This window comes from Ambystoma mexicanum, chromosome 7p (genome assembly GCF_040938575.1).
Source record: "Ambystoma mexicanum isolate Mex_15411 chromosome 7p, UKY_AmexF1_1, whole genome shotgun sequence".
NCBI lineage: Eukaryota > Metazoa > Chordata > Amphibia > Caudata > Ambystomatidae > Ambystoma > Ambystoma mexicanum.
The window spans coordinates 668,500,420-668,513,734 of NC_090939.1; the positions used below are offsets into that span (position 1 = coordinate 668,500,420).

Sequence of the window (13,315 nt, forward strand, 5' to 3'; positions counted from 1 at the left end):
ATGTGCCTCTTTTTGTTTCACTGTTAAAGTTCACCTCCAAAGTTCCATTCACCCTAAAGGTCAACATATAGTTGGTTCACTTGTGCTGTTAAAGTTACTTCACTTTAAAGTACAATATGTATTTGTTTTACTTAAATTAAAAGTTCTCTTCACTTAAAGGTCCAGCATATATAGATGTCACTTGAATTAAATTTGCATTCATTTCTGAGTCCGGCATATAGTTGTTTCATTTGAATTTAAAGCTCCATTCAGTTGTAATCATCATAGGTAACAGTTCTGCTTATTTATTAAGGTTTTCATTCAGTTCAGAATTTAATAACCATGAAGATATATTTGTTAAGGTTTTCATTCGGCTTGGAAATTCAATAATCACAAAGGCATATTTGTTAAAGTTTTCATTCAAGTCATCCCATTGTTTCAGGTCTTTGTAATTTGTCTTTATAACATCTCCAGCACTCAGAGACCTTTGAAACCGTGCTTTCTTATACACCTGACCACTCCGCTAGAAAGTATTTTCAGTTGTTCAATTGTTAACAAGTATTCAGATTGGAGACCTTCGAAAATGTGTTTTATCACACACAGGAGCACTCTGATAAAATGCAACCCTCTGTGTAAGTTCAAACACTTGCATACCAGGTTTCCTCTTTCATAGAAACTCACCAGTTGCACCCACAGGTCTTCCAGCAAAGCAGATTGCTCGGCCTTCTGTTCTCCGCCCAGGACTCCATCTCCAGCCCCTCAGGCACTCCTGGGTCGGCTTCTATCCGCTGGGAGAATGAGCACTGCAAACACCAGAAAAAGGGACAACCACTCTGCACGGCTCCCTTTCCAGTGTTCGATCGGTTCCACAGAGCCCCAGCTCCTGGGCCGTACTTCCATGAACCGTCCGCATGCTTCACAAACACAGCTCCCTGCTGCTTCTCTTGGCCTCTTTGCTGTTGCTTCAACACCATTGCCACCGCCTCTCCTGACACCATTAGATTGGGGTTCCTTTTATACACCTGCAGTGCAGGTGTGAATGTGCAATTAGCCCTGCCTGACCATCATTAAGGGGACATGCCTGACTTCTACAACTCTCCGCAGGCCTCTTCCTCGTCCCAGTACTGTCAGTGGTCATATATGAGGAAGGCAGGGGAGTTGACTCACAACAACCCATGAAGGCGGGGGAAGGGTTGGGTTGGTTGCCATTAGGTAAAGGGGGATACCATGTCTTCCCCAAGGGCGTCCCACTCCCAGTACCGAATGACCCTCCACCCAGATGATCCTGCTTCGTTTGTCCATCCCCAGGGTCAGGATCCAAAAGCAAAGGCCTTTCCCTGCCCACCTGCACCCAAGGGGAATACGGGTGAGAATATCCTCAGGTTTCTCATAGCCTAAAATAACTGGGACAAAAATAATGTTTTGCCTGGGCCTTCCCAGTAGTTGGTGGGGCGGGGTACTAGCACTTGCTGCCCTACCCATCACCCCCGCAAATTCAGACATACATACTGTTTGTACTTTGTAGCAACAGGTGGCCACCTTTTATAGCATATATATTGTAAAGATGGATTTCTAAAAACCAGCCTGGTGGGCAGATTTCTGGAGGGCATCCTAGTTATGGTGAACAGGGAGCTCTGTGAATTTAGCCAAAACCCAACCAAAGTAGAGGGGGAGCACAGTCAAGGCTTAGTCTCAGGAGAGTGTGCACGTGGTCAGGGGCCCTTAATGAGTCCCCACGGAATAGTACACACAAAGTCAGTTTATACAGTGAGTTATAAATATAAAGTGATTTATTTAGGGCTCTAGAGCACACTGAAAATGAAACTAGCAGGTAATAGTGTCACATAGTGCTCTATAATGCAACTTTATGCACTAACCAGTATGTTAATTCACAATACATTATCAAATAACTAACCATGTAGAACAGGTAAGCAATCCAGGTGCAGTTCAAATGACGAAAACCTGTCACAAGTTCTATTCCCTATACTTTAGCAGCCCAATCCCTCGGATGGATGGGGCCTAGTGCCAAAACGTCACAGGTTCCAACACAATGTTTCTCAAAGGTATGCATTCTCTAAAGGGTTTTAGTGGACTTGTGGTGGTAGTTCAGAATAGTTTCAAAGTGTTTAAAAGTTCAACAACAATTTACCAGAAGACAGGTAAGTTCTCCTCTCTCTTCCAGTCCCAAAGCAAATCCAGGGGCAGGATACCTGACCCAGGTTCTACAGCCAAAGGTAAGTAAGAGGGAGATAGGAGACAAAGGGACTTCTTCCCAATGTTATCTTACGGAGGACGGGGGAAAGGGGAGAGGCACAATGATGCTTACTTAGCCCCCGACTCTGATTTTCCAATGGGTCGACTGGGAGTCACTGGATTATGGGTTCCATGATAGATATCTCAGATGTTCCATGTCAGTGCCTACGTGGTCGCCAACAATGCGCGATCTCCTGGATTGAGAAGGAAGACCCATGGGAAATTCAATCATCTTTCAACTCACTGTGCCATATGAGAGGAGAACATCCACTGGCATATCAGTCTCATGCCGTTCACCGGGGCAGCCCTGCCTGAAACTCCAGACAAATGTCCTTTAGCAAGAGTTCCAGAAATCATGCCAGGCATGACATTCTGCCCCCTTGTGTCTCATCGATGAGCGGCAGCTGAAGTGCACCGCTCCCTCTAAGCACAGAGAGCAAGGGCCTCATGTCTGAATTCCCCATCTCATGTAGGAGCTCATTAAAAATTGTGCAGAAACAGGAAAATGGGTATTATTTTGGAATACCACCTGTTTTGCAGCTCTTCATATTTATGTTTTAGGGAACCTGTGTCAGGGAAAATAGCCTGACTTTGAGTGTTGGTATTACCTTCATCGAAAGGCAGTAATCATGGTAGTAATGGTGTTGAAAGTATAACTGTATGCAGTAATACGGCCAATCCCCATAGAAGTCCTAAGGATCTTCAGAATGATAAGCAACCCTCATTTTAAATCAGGTGGTAATCTTTTGTCACCACCTTCAGTAACTTTAGTTGAATTTGCCAGTATTAGCACAGCATGTTTTGAATTGGCATAGTCGGTTCTCTCTGGTATTACTATATCAATCAAGAATCAAACATAATGTTTTAAAACAGATACATACATTTACATGAACTTTGCTTTTTTTAAATAAAAAAAAGACTCTAAAAAAGATAAAGTAAAGTAAAATAATACATTACTATAACCATAGTTTCCCTCTCCATCATTAAGGGTAGACCTGCTGAAGAGTTAACCTAACAGAATTTATTAAGGTCTCAAGAATACACTTTCTCCTGGTTTGTCTTCCCAACTTTAGTGGGATTTTACTTCTTTGTCTCTTGATGATTTTCCCTTTGAAGATGACTGTTGCAGAGCCCATTTGGCTCTTTGAGTAAGATGATGGCATGTTTTCACACAAGAGCCACAATACACTGATTTCTATTTATAAGGTAGTGCTTCAAGCTAAGCCTTTTTTTCATTTTGAGATGATATTCGTAAATTCCAAGATAATCGTTATTTGAATTATCAATCCTTGCACTGCATCATCAAATAAAGGCAGGGACGGGTTACCTCACCACAAAATACAGGAATGCTTTCAGCACCCCTTTCAGAATATAAAATAAAACAGGAATTCATGGAGGCTGTAAGCAGTAATGAAGGGTTTCAAGGTGGGACACCAATGCTTTCTAATGGGAATTAACATATATGCATGTACCCGGGGCAGTGTGAGGTTAATCAAACCATCTCACACATGTTTGTACCATCATGTTTTATGAAATTGGTAATGCAGCCACATAGATCAAGTTAAACCCACTTTAAGCTACTTTAGAGTGTGCAGGGCTGGGTTCAGAGGGAGCCCATTCCGCCACAAAGACCATTTTAGGCCTGTATCATGGTCCACACAGACAAAAGAATGGCCCCCAGAAATGGCCATGAACTAGCATTATTACCCCAATGGCTGCCATATCGGTATGTTGGGCTACTAAAGAGGTATAGATGACCTGCACCCATAGAGACACCAAAACTAAATTACAGGTGCCACCAGCATAGGATATAGCTCTTTTCTTACTCTCAGGCTGCTGTGAGCCCCAATCCAGGGGCTCAGGGAAAAGATAGGTCCTTGTTCTCATTATCCCAAACACGAGGCTGGCCAACACCTGCAGGAATCCTTCATCTCCAGTGAGGTCCTGGATACTGTTGAAGCTGGTAGAGAGGCAGGTCTTGATCCAGCAGGTCAGCCTCATTGCACCCTATGCATAGTTAGGGAGCACAGATTGCAACTGTCTTGGACACTCAATCTTCTCCTTACTGGCAGAGGGCTCTGGAAAGTCAACACTCCCAAAACATTTCCCAGTGAATTCTTCCTTCTGTCTGGACGGTCCAAAAGTGAAATGGAGAAGTAGTGGGAGACCCCTTCTTTATATCAAAAAGTCCACATGTGATTGGACAAAAGCAAGCCTCCCTTAATGGGTACAATCCTTATCCTTAGGACAAGTGGCCTTTGCCTTCTAACATCATACCAAAAGTGCTTTGTGCTAAAGGAGGTGGAAAGATAGATATATAAAGAAACAGGATGGCAGAACCCGTCCCCACTTGTGCTGAACGGTCTACACTAGCCCCACCCCTTCTCAGAGCCATAGCATCAAAGGCCCCTTGGTATGCAACAGCCATTCAGTCTTGTTCCCTCCTAGTGGCAGGGCCAAGCTGCATAACCAGATACACACAATCATTTGACAGATGGCCTGGGCTCACAGTGTTGACACGTTTATGAGTCAAATCCAAAGTGGTGTCTCATAGTTAGGCGAGTTACTATTCACCGTACCTTAAACTGAGGCATGGAGTTATGTTTAAAAATGAAAATGTCACCAGATCAGTAATTAATCATGCTTACATGGTTTTGGAACTGAGGTGCAGACTTTAAATGCATCCTCTGTGCTAAAGTGACTTGGCTGTCACAGCAGTGGTTAAAAGGGCGCCTGCGACCCTGCTCTGTGTCACTGGAGAGCAGGCACTGCAGATCAGGAGAGTGATTAAGCATGGCGCATGTCCTATGTTTTTGGGGGTGGAGCTTATAAAAGGGGGGATCTGGGTAACAGATCACCCTCTCTGGGATGAATTACCTGCATCATTTTATTAATTAATAGACATCTAAAAAGCCAGTGCTTCTACACCCTTGATAGATGTCCTATCCTCACAGGGGAAACATTAGAAAGACGTCGAAAGAACACAAAGACAAAACTAGAATGTTTACACACACTGGGTTTCGCATTCAGCAAAACAAAATCAAGGCTGTTTCTCACCCTAAAGAAACAGTTTCTAGGTGCCATATTGGACACAGAACTGGCATTAACATACCATTTCAGGAAAGAGTGCAAGCAATCCCAGCCAAAATCCCTTGTTTCCAGGTCGGCACCCAAATATCAGTAAGGAAAGTCATGAAGGTCTTAGGCATGATGGCACCCTGTATCTACATAGTACCACATGCATAAGTAAACAAGCACCCCATTCAACATTGGCTCTCAAGTCAAGTCAGTGGGATCAATTATCTGGCAGATGTGGTGATATCAAGAGGTGGTGAGTGCTCTGCATTGGTGGACAAAATCAAATAATTTAAAGGGAAGACCATTCTGGCAGCCACAAGTACACGTTAGACTGACTACAGACGCCTGATTGCTGGGCTGGGGAGCACATTGCCAAGAGCTCACTACACAAAGGGCATGGACAAAAAAGAAGTCAGACAACAAACACATAAACATGTTGGAACTCTTAGCACTATTATCTTTTCAAACATGACTAATCAACAGTGTGCTAGTCAGTAGAGACAACACCACAGCAATGTTGTGCATAAAGAAGCAGGTGGGAATACATCCCATAACGCTATCACTCCTAGCACAGAACACATGGCACTGGTGCATCAAAAGGGGGATCTACATTAAAGCACAAAATGCTCCAGGAGATTGCATCTTTCTTGCAGACAACCTAAGCAGAGTGCTTCAGCAAAACCACGAGTGGGAAACCAAATCAAACATTTAAAATATGGGATCATCCAACAGTGGATCTGATCGCAATAGCCCAGAATGTCAAACGCCCCCAACCTTGCATCCAGGTACCCAGAGAAAGGGTAATTAGGGAACGCACTATGGATGAACTGTTCCAGGATATTTGCATGCACCTTTCCCCCTACATCTCTACTCCACAAAGTAGAACACAAACTACTCCATCAACAACTTACTATGATACTAACTGACCCAATATGGAAAAGACAAACATGATATCCCCCTCTCAAGATGATGGCAGTTCAATCACCCGTGAAACTTCAAATAGCACACAACTTACTAACACAACAACTCAGACAATTAACACAACCATGCCCACAGACACTGAACTTGGACGCATGTCTCCTGAAGTCATAGAATTCTGACATTTTCATCTTCCAACAAGATACATGGAAATATTGAAGGAATCCGGAAAACCCAGCACTAGACACTATTATTTCAACATGCATAAATGTTTTGGGGTATGGCGCACCCAGACAGTAGCCAACCCTATTGACTGCCCACCTGAAGATATTGTAATATACCCGTTACACTTATTAGACTTAGGTCTCGTTTTTAACTGCCTTAAACTCCATCTGGCAGTGCTGGCAGCCTACATTGCACCACCACAAATAGGATCCTGCTGGAAAGCCCCAGTAGTCAAGGTGTTCATGGAAAGGTTTAAACGGATTCACCCTCCAGTTGCATTACCACCCCCTGGTTGGGATATGAACAAGGTTACATTTCTAATAGCATTCACGTTTATTAGAGCCTTTTGTCTCCATTCACAAGAACAAGGTGGTTTTAGGGACTCACTGTTGCTTTTCCACGAACAACTTTCAAAGTTCCATGTCAACCAATCCATAAAGCTACCTTCTTTCTTTCCAAATCTTCAAAGTAGGCGAGGCAAGAGCTTCGTGCACATTGGCTGTCCATAGAGCAATAATGTTCTTCCTTAATAAAAACTAACAATCTAAGGAAAACAAGCCAATTCTTAGTTTCCTTCACAGTGGGCCGAAAGGAGGATCCCGTAACCAAGACCACTATTTTTAAATGGATTGTCAAGTGCATTGAGCTATGTTACTCGATAGCTCATTAAAAATGACCAGTCACAGCATGGGCCCATTCCACAAGAAGCTTTTATTGCTAATGTAACTCTGGAAGAAATATGCAAGGCTGCTACTTAGAGTTCTGTCCATACATTTACACATCTCGATTGTGTCGACACACAAGCAAGAGCAGATACGCAGGTAGGGCAAGCTATTCTTAAACATTTATTCTCTACTGTTCTCACGGCTCGTCCACCACCCTCTTCAGGTGTTTCTTCCCAATCTATGCATAGCATGTGATTCTAAGCAGATTCAAAAGCCCTAGAAGGCAAATATCACTTACCCAGTTATCCTCATTTTGTGGCTTGTATCTGCTTACAATCACATGCACTGTCTCACATGCACCTGCCCAGCCTCACCACAAGGGAGCACAAGGACAGTGCAAAATATAAGCTACATGCACAACAATAAAAGTCAGGGCTGGAAAACAAACAAACGGAGGACATCGACGTGTGAAGGATTGTGGGTCACTGTACACGTAGGATAGAGATAGTGTGATACTGTAACCAGAACCAACCACTAGATGGTGGATTATGCATAGCATGTGATTCTAAGCAGGAACACGCCACAGAAAGATGATTACTGGGTAAGTAATAGTTGTCATATTTATATAGTATATCTGTATATATATAACAATACGCAGATAGATGGATAGATAGATGGATAGATAGATAGATAGATAGATAGATAGATAGATAGATAGATAGATAGATAGATAGATAGATAGATAGATAGATAGATAGATAGATGATGCGGAGGCGGATCAGTGGAGGGAAGGAGTGGGCAGGGTGAAGCAGGTCATGGGGGAATTCCATTGTTAGAAGAAAGAAGGCAATGATTAAATGGCTACAGCGGAATTGCCATAATCACAACGTCCGCAGAATAATGTATGGAGGTGCAAACAACATGTAACTGTCACAAACACAATATTAACACACAGTATATGAGGGCACTGTATTTGTTGTTGTTGAGTGGTGCAATAGGCAAAATCTACTAATTTCAATAATAAGCATGCCTTAAGAGTTGCATTTTGACATGCATCTATTGTTTTTCTACTCTTGTGTAATACTCATATGATTGTGTGCTGTTTCACTTTCAGTGAAAACTTACAATTTAAGAATACATGCTTAAATCACATCTTACATAACTCTTTTACTTTGATGCACATTCAAACATGTTCATGGTGTGTGTCATTTAATTTATGTACTGTAAAGTGATATCTTTTAAACATGATTATCATTTTTGTTTTTGACAGGACTCGCTGGATCCTGTCTGCCACGCTTCAGCCCCATGCCTTTCCTGTACTGCAACCCTGGAGATGTTTGTTACTACGCCAGCCGGAACGACAAATCCTATTGGCTGTCAACGACAGCCCCACTGCCAATGATGCCTGTGGTCGAGGATGAAATTAAGCCTTACATCAGCCGCTGTTCAGTCTGTGATGCTCCAGCGGTGGCCATTGCAGTCCACAGCCAAGATGTCTCCATTCCACTCTGCCCGGAAGGATGGCGAAGTCTGTGGATTGGATATTCCTTCCTTATGGTATATTCAAATATTATTTCATCTTTCAGCTACAACTAACCCCGTGTTATGGATATTTTTCCATAATGAGGCATGTGAATCCATCTTTCCTAAGGACGGGACAGTATCCGGTAATATGATCCCCACATATATGTTCGCCATACATAATGTCGCCGGGAAAAGGTTGTGGTGACATTAAATATGGTGACCATATATATGGGGTCAAGGGGAGCGGGGTTGCAGGGGTGTCCCCCACTCCTACTGTGATAATGTTCCTCCAAATAACAGCAATTCTTTGGTGTCTTTTTGAGCACGTGACCATTTTGCAGGGACATGATCACATGGAACCAACAGGACACAGTTCCAATCAAAAGGTCGAGCAAACTCTCCTTATGAGTAACTGTGGCAGAGCAGGCATACTTCACTCGAGCGAGGGGGCAAGCTTGTGGACAGGTACAGGAAGCTCTAAATGATAGACAAGAGAATGAACTACACATATATGCTGAAGAATATGCATTTAATGTGTTGCCAGTGCATGGGTTGAACCATTGTTCCCCACAACCTCTAACACATTATACAACACTCAGGATTTCATTGACTGTTGGCCGGTATTTCCATTGGGGATAACACCAAACTCAAATATGCGGTAACAGGAAGGGGTCCACATGATTTTTGGGGCCCATTTAGAGTTTGACATGATCAAGTGGATGTTCCGAGTTTCACTTTGAAACTGTAAATGTGGCAGTTCAGTAAAAGAGCCAGTAATCCCGTTACTGCCGCTTTTTTACTGCATCACCAAACTCTAAAAGATGGTCATGTTGACCCTTCAGTTAACACCCATTCTGGAATCCCAGATGACCGGTAATTACCACATGCGTCATCACTGCACATAGTAATTACTGCGTCAAGTAATGGTTTTGCGCGGAGGACATTTCCTCCGCACACAAAACCAGGTGGATTTGAAACTCTAAATGTGGCAGTCCAGTAAAAGTGGTAGTAATCCCATCACCGCCAGACCCAAAATAAGACTCATAACACCCATTCTATTTAATTTTCAGAAAATCTATGTCTGCTTTGGGTAGTCAGCATTGCTTGCAGCTTCGGTGTGAATGTTTGCTCTGTTTGGGATATGGATGTGCACAGGTCTTGTGGTTGGGCCTATGCATAGTGATTAGCAATGGCAACGGAGAATTGCCATGTTCCCATTACGTCCATCTCTCATTACCCTGAATGACCCTCGTGGTAAATGGACACATACTGCATTGCCAGCAAGGGATACGTATAGTTATTTTGGGAAAACGTCACATATCAATTAGTGTGTTTTTTCTTGTAGCTTTTGGCTGCCATGTTCTAGCAGGAAATTGCCCCCATTCAAAACCAGGCAGTTCGTACAGTTTCAGTTTCAAACTCTAAATTTGACGGTGCAGTACATGTGGAGGTAATCGTATTGACACCACTTTTTTTACTACACCGGCCAACTCTTATTGAAGCCCTTAGACCTGAAAACAAAATGGGTTATACATTTGGAATGCTTCACAAAGAGGGAGTGAAAGGGTTAAACAATTTCAAATCAGGTCCAGAGGCCTATCCAAAAATACAGTGAAATCAGATGACATGCATTGGGCCTATTCTTAGATATACTTAGAAAAACAGTAACAAGGATACCAAAGTCCAGGTAAAGACCAGTTTTTAGTAGTTTGTAGGCTTTCAAAGGTTTGAAAAAGAAATAGTTTACAAACGTTTTAACTTTTTTCCATGGAACAACGTCCAAACAATGAGACTAATCCTATAGGCAAGCCACAGTCTTGCGTTAAAGCTAGGTAAGTACTTGCTCTACCCCACAGGTGCAGCCTAAGAAGAAACCAATGAAGATTCCCCCTCTAATAGCGCAGGGAGCTCTTGATTCTATTAAAGACAAGGAGGCGAGCATTAAGCTTCATCTTGTTTATTCTCTACTCTCCAGCAGTTTCAACAAATATAACTTTGTAAACTTTCAATAGAATTATTTTTTTTTTCTTTTTTTAAAACAAACATCAAATCCCATCAATCCTGTAGTCCCTTAGTCTCTGGCCATGTGACCTAGTCCTTCCTGTTCCTCTGTCCTTCCTCTTCTTTGACTGCTTGAACTTGTCCTTTCTCTTTAACTGCGCACTCAACTGTTGAACTTGTGCTGAACTTCCTGAATTGTACCAGTTCGATCTCTCACATACGAGCTTTCGAGGCTGTTCTAAGCGACCTGCTCTTATTCGGGCCTTCAGCTGTTCTTTTGCTCAGCTCCTAAATCAATAAGAAACAAAATGGTATACATTAGGGCGGGAATACACACCCTATTCTGGAAGAAATAGCCATGTTAATTATCAACAGTACTTCACAACCTGTATTTCATTATTGCATTCATTGTGTATTCGGGATGGGAATTTAATGCTCGCCTCCTTGTCTTTAATAGAATCAAGAGCTCCCTGCGCTATTAGAAGGGGGAATCTTCATTCTATGTCAAGACGAAGGTGAGCATTAAGCTTGTTCAAAGCTTCTTACTGCTACTCCTGCCATTGCATTAATAGGTCGGTAGTAAAACGTTCTGAAAGTCGTATCACTAGCCCAGTCTGCGGCTTTCATGATGTCTTGTAATGATGCACCTAGTCCTAGTGCTTTCGAGGCCATCGCTCCTCTGACTGAGTGTGCCCCGAATCTTGACATGTCTACACCTGCAAAACTCATAATGTTTCTGACCCACCGTGCTACGGTGGCTGTTGCTACTCCTCTGTGTGGCTTTCTGCGCGCAATTAATAATTGAGTCATCCCTGCCGGTCTTAAATCGGCTGTTTTATTTTCGTATTCCTTTATACATGCCGCTACGCACCATTTCGGGTGCTCTTGCATGTACGGGTATGTGATGTTACTAGAATCCGTTTTAGTTCTTCTGGCTAAGCTGAACGTCACGCCTTCCGGCCCGTACGTTCTCCTATTCACTTCTAAGACTCTCACGTCTGCTACTCTCCTGCATGACACCAAGCATAGTAGCATGGCTAGCTTTTCGGACAGCTGTCCTAGAGAGAGATACTTGTTGTCGGGCCAGTCCGCAAATAGTTTCAATACTATTGCTACATCCCATAGAGATTCATATTTCGGTTGCGGTGGTTTCCTGAATCTTATTCCTCTTAGTAGCCGAATTACTGCTACGTTCTCTCCCACCGGTACTCCTTCCACGGGTAGGTGGCCTGCTGATATCGCAGATCTGTATACCCCTATTGTTCTGATTGCTTTGCCGTCCTACAGGAGTTCCGTTAGGAAATTCAAGATCTCGACTAGAGGGGCAGAAACGGAATGAATATTTCTCCTTCTGCACCATGTCGACCACTTGTTCCAAGCTGCGTCGTAGCTCCTTCGAGTCGATGGAGCCCATGACTCTGCGATGAGACTTGCAGCTTGTGCCGAAATGCCCGGGAGATTCCAGCGTCTCCTGCTATCCTGCATGCCATCAATGGCAGTGTCCCCTTCACTCTCAGAGGGTGATATGACCCAGCTGGGTCCGTGAGGAGGTGTTCTCCTTGGGGCAGTATTCTCGGGTAATCTACCAATAGTTCCATGAGTGCTGGGAACCATACTTGGGATTTCCAGATCGGAGCTACCACTATCAGGTCTGCTGTCTCTCTGCGTACCTTTGCTAGTACTCGGTTCATCATTATGAATGGGGGAAAAGCGTAAAGCGTGTGCTCCCTCCAATCTTGTAGGAAAGCGTCCACTCCGGCTGCCGCTGGGTCCAATCTCCAACTGAAGAACCTCTCTTTCTGAGCGTTCAGCCTGGACGCAAACAGATCTGTGTATATTGGGCCCCAGATCTTTTCCAGTTTCTGAAAAATCATCCGGTCCAGCATCCAGTCGGTGGAGTCTGAGAGATGTCTGGAGTTCCTATCCGCTACTACATTCAACGAACCTGGTAAGTATTCGGCTACCACCGAGATCCCTGATTCTAGGCAGGAATGCCAGAAATCCTTGGCTATTTCCGCCAGCAATTTGGACCTTGCCCCACCTAAATGGTTGATATATTTGACTGCCGAAATGTTGTCCATTTTTAGCAGGATACAGGAGTTCACTTTCCCTTTCGTAAATGCCCTGATCGCAAAGGATCCGGCTAGTAACTCTAGACAGTTTATGTGTAATTGGGAGTTCTGATGCGCTCCATCTCCCTCCTGTCTGGAGATCCGCGCACCTGGCTCCCCAGCCTGCTCTGCTGGCATCTGATTCTATTATCAGGTCTGAGCGGTCGCCGAAGATGGCTCTGCCGTTCCAGGCCTCCATGTTCGCTAACCACCATTCCAATTCTGTCCTGGACTCTTGATCTAAGAGTACCAGTCGGTGGTAGTGTAGGCCTTGCTGAAGATGCCGTATCTTCAGCCTCTGAAGGGGTCGGTAGTGTAATGGCCCTGGGAAGATTGCTTGTATTGACGCCGCTAATAAGCCTACTACTCTCGCTACGGTGCGGAGTGATATGCTCGTTTTGCTGAGACATGCTCTTATTTCTCTCTTTATGTCTCTGATCTTTTTGTTTGGGAGTTCCAGTGTTGCCGACCTGGTGTTTATAATAAACCCTAGGAATTCTATCCTTCTTGCCGGAGCCATCTTCGACTTCTCCCAGTTCACTAGGAAACCTAACGAAGTTA

The 13,315-nt window shown here is 43.7% G+C and overlaps 1 protein-coding gene across 1 annotated transcript in view; it reads left to right on the forward strand.

Moving 5' to 3' along the window:
- COL4A2 (collagen type IV alpha 2 chain) overlaps window positions 1-13,315 on the forward strand; it is a 730,687-nt gene that overhangs the window by 692,495 nt on the left and 24,877 nt on the right. The window contains exon 47 of the mRNA XM_069636740.1: window positions 8,389-8,675. Coding sequence (XP_069492841.1) covers window positions 8,389-8,675 — 287 coding nt within the window. The remainder of the gene's footprint in view (window positions 1-8,388; window positions 8,676-13,315) is intronic.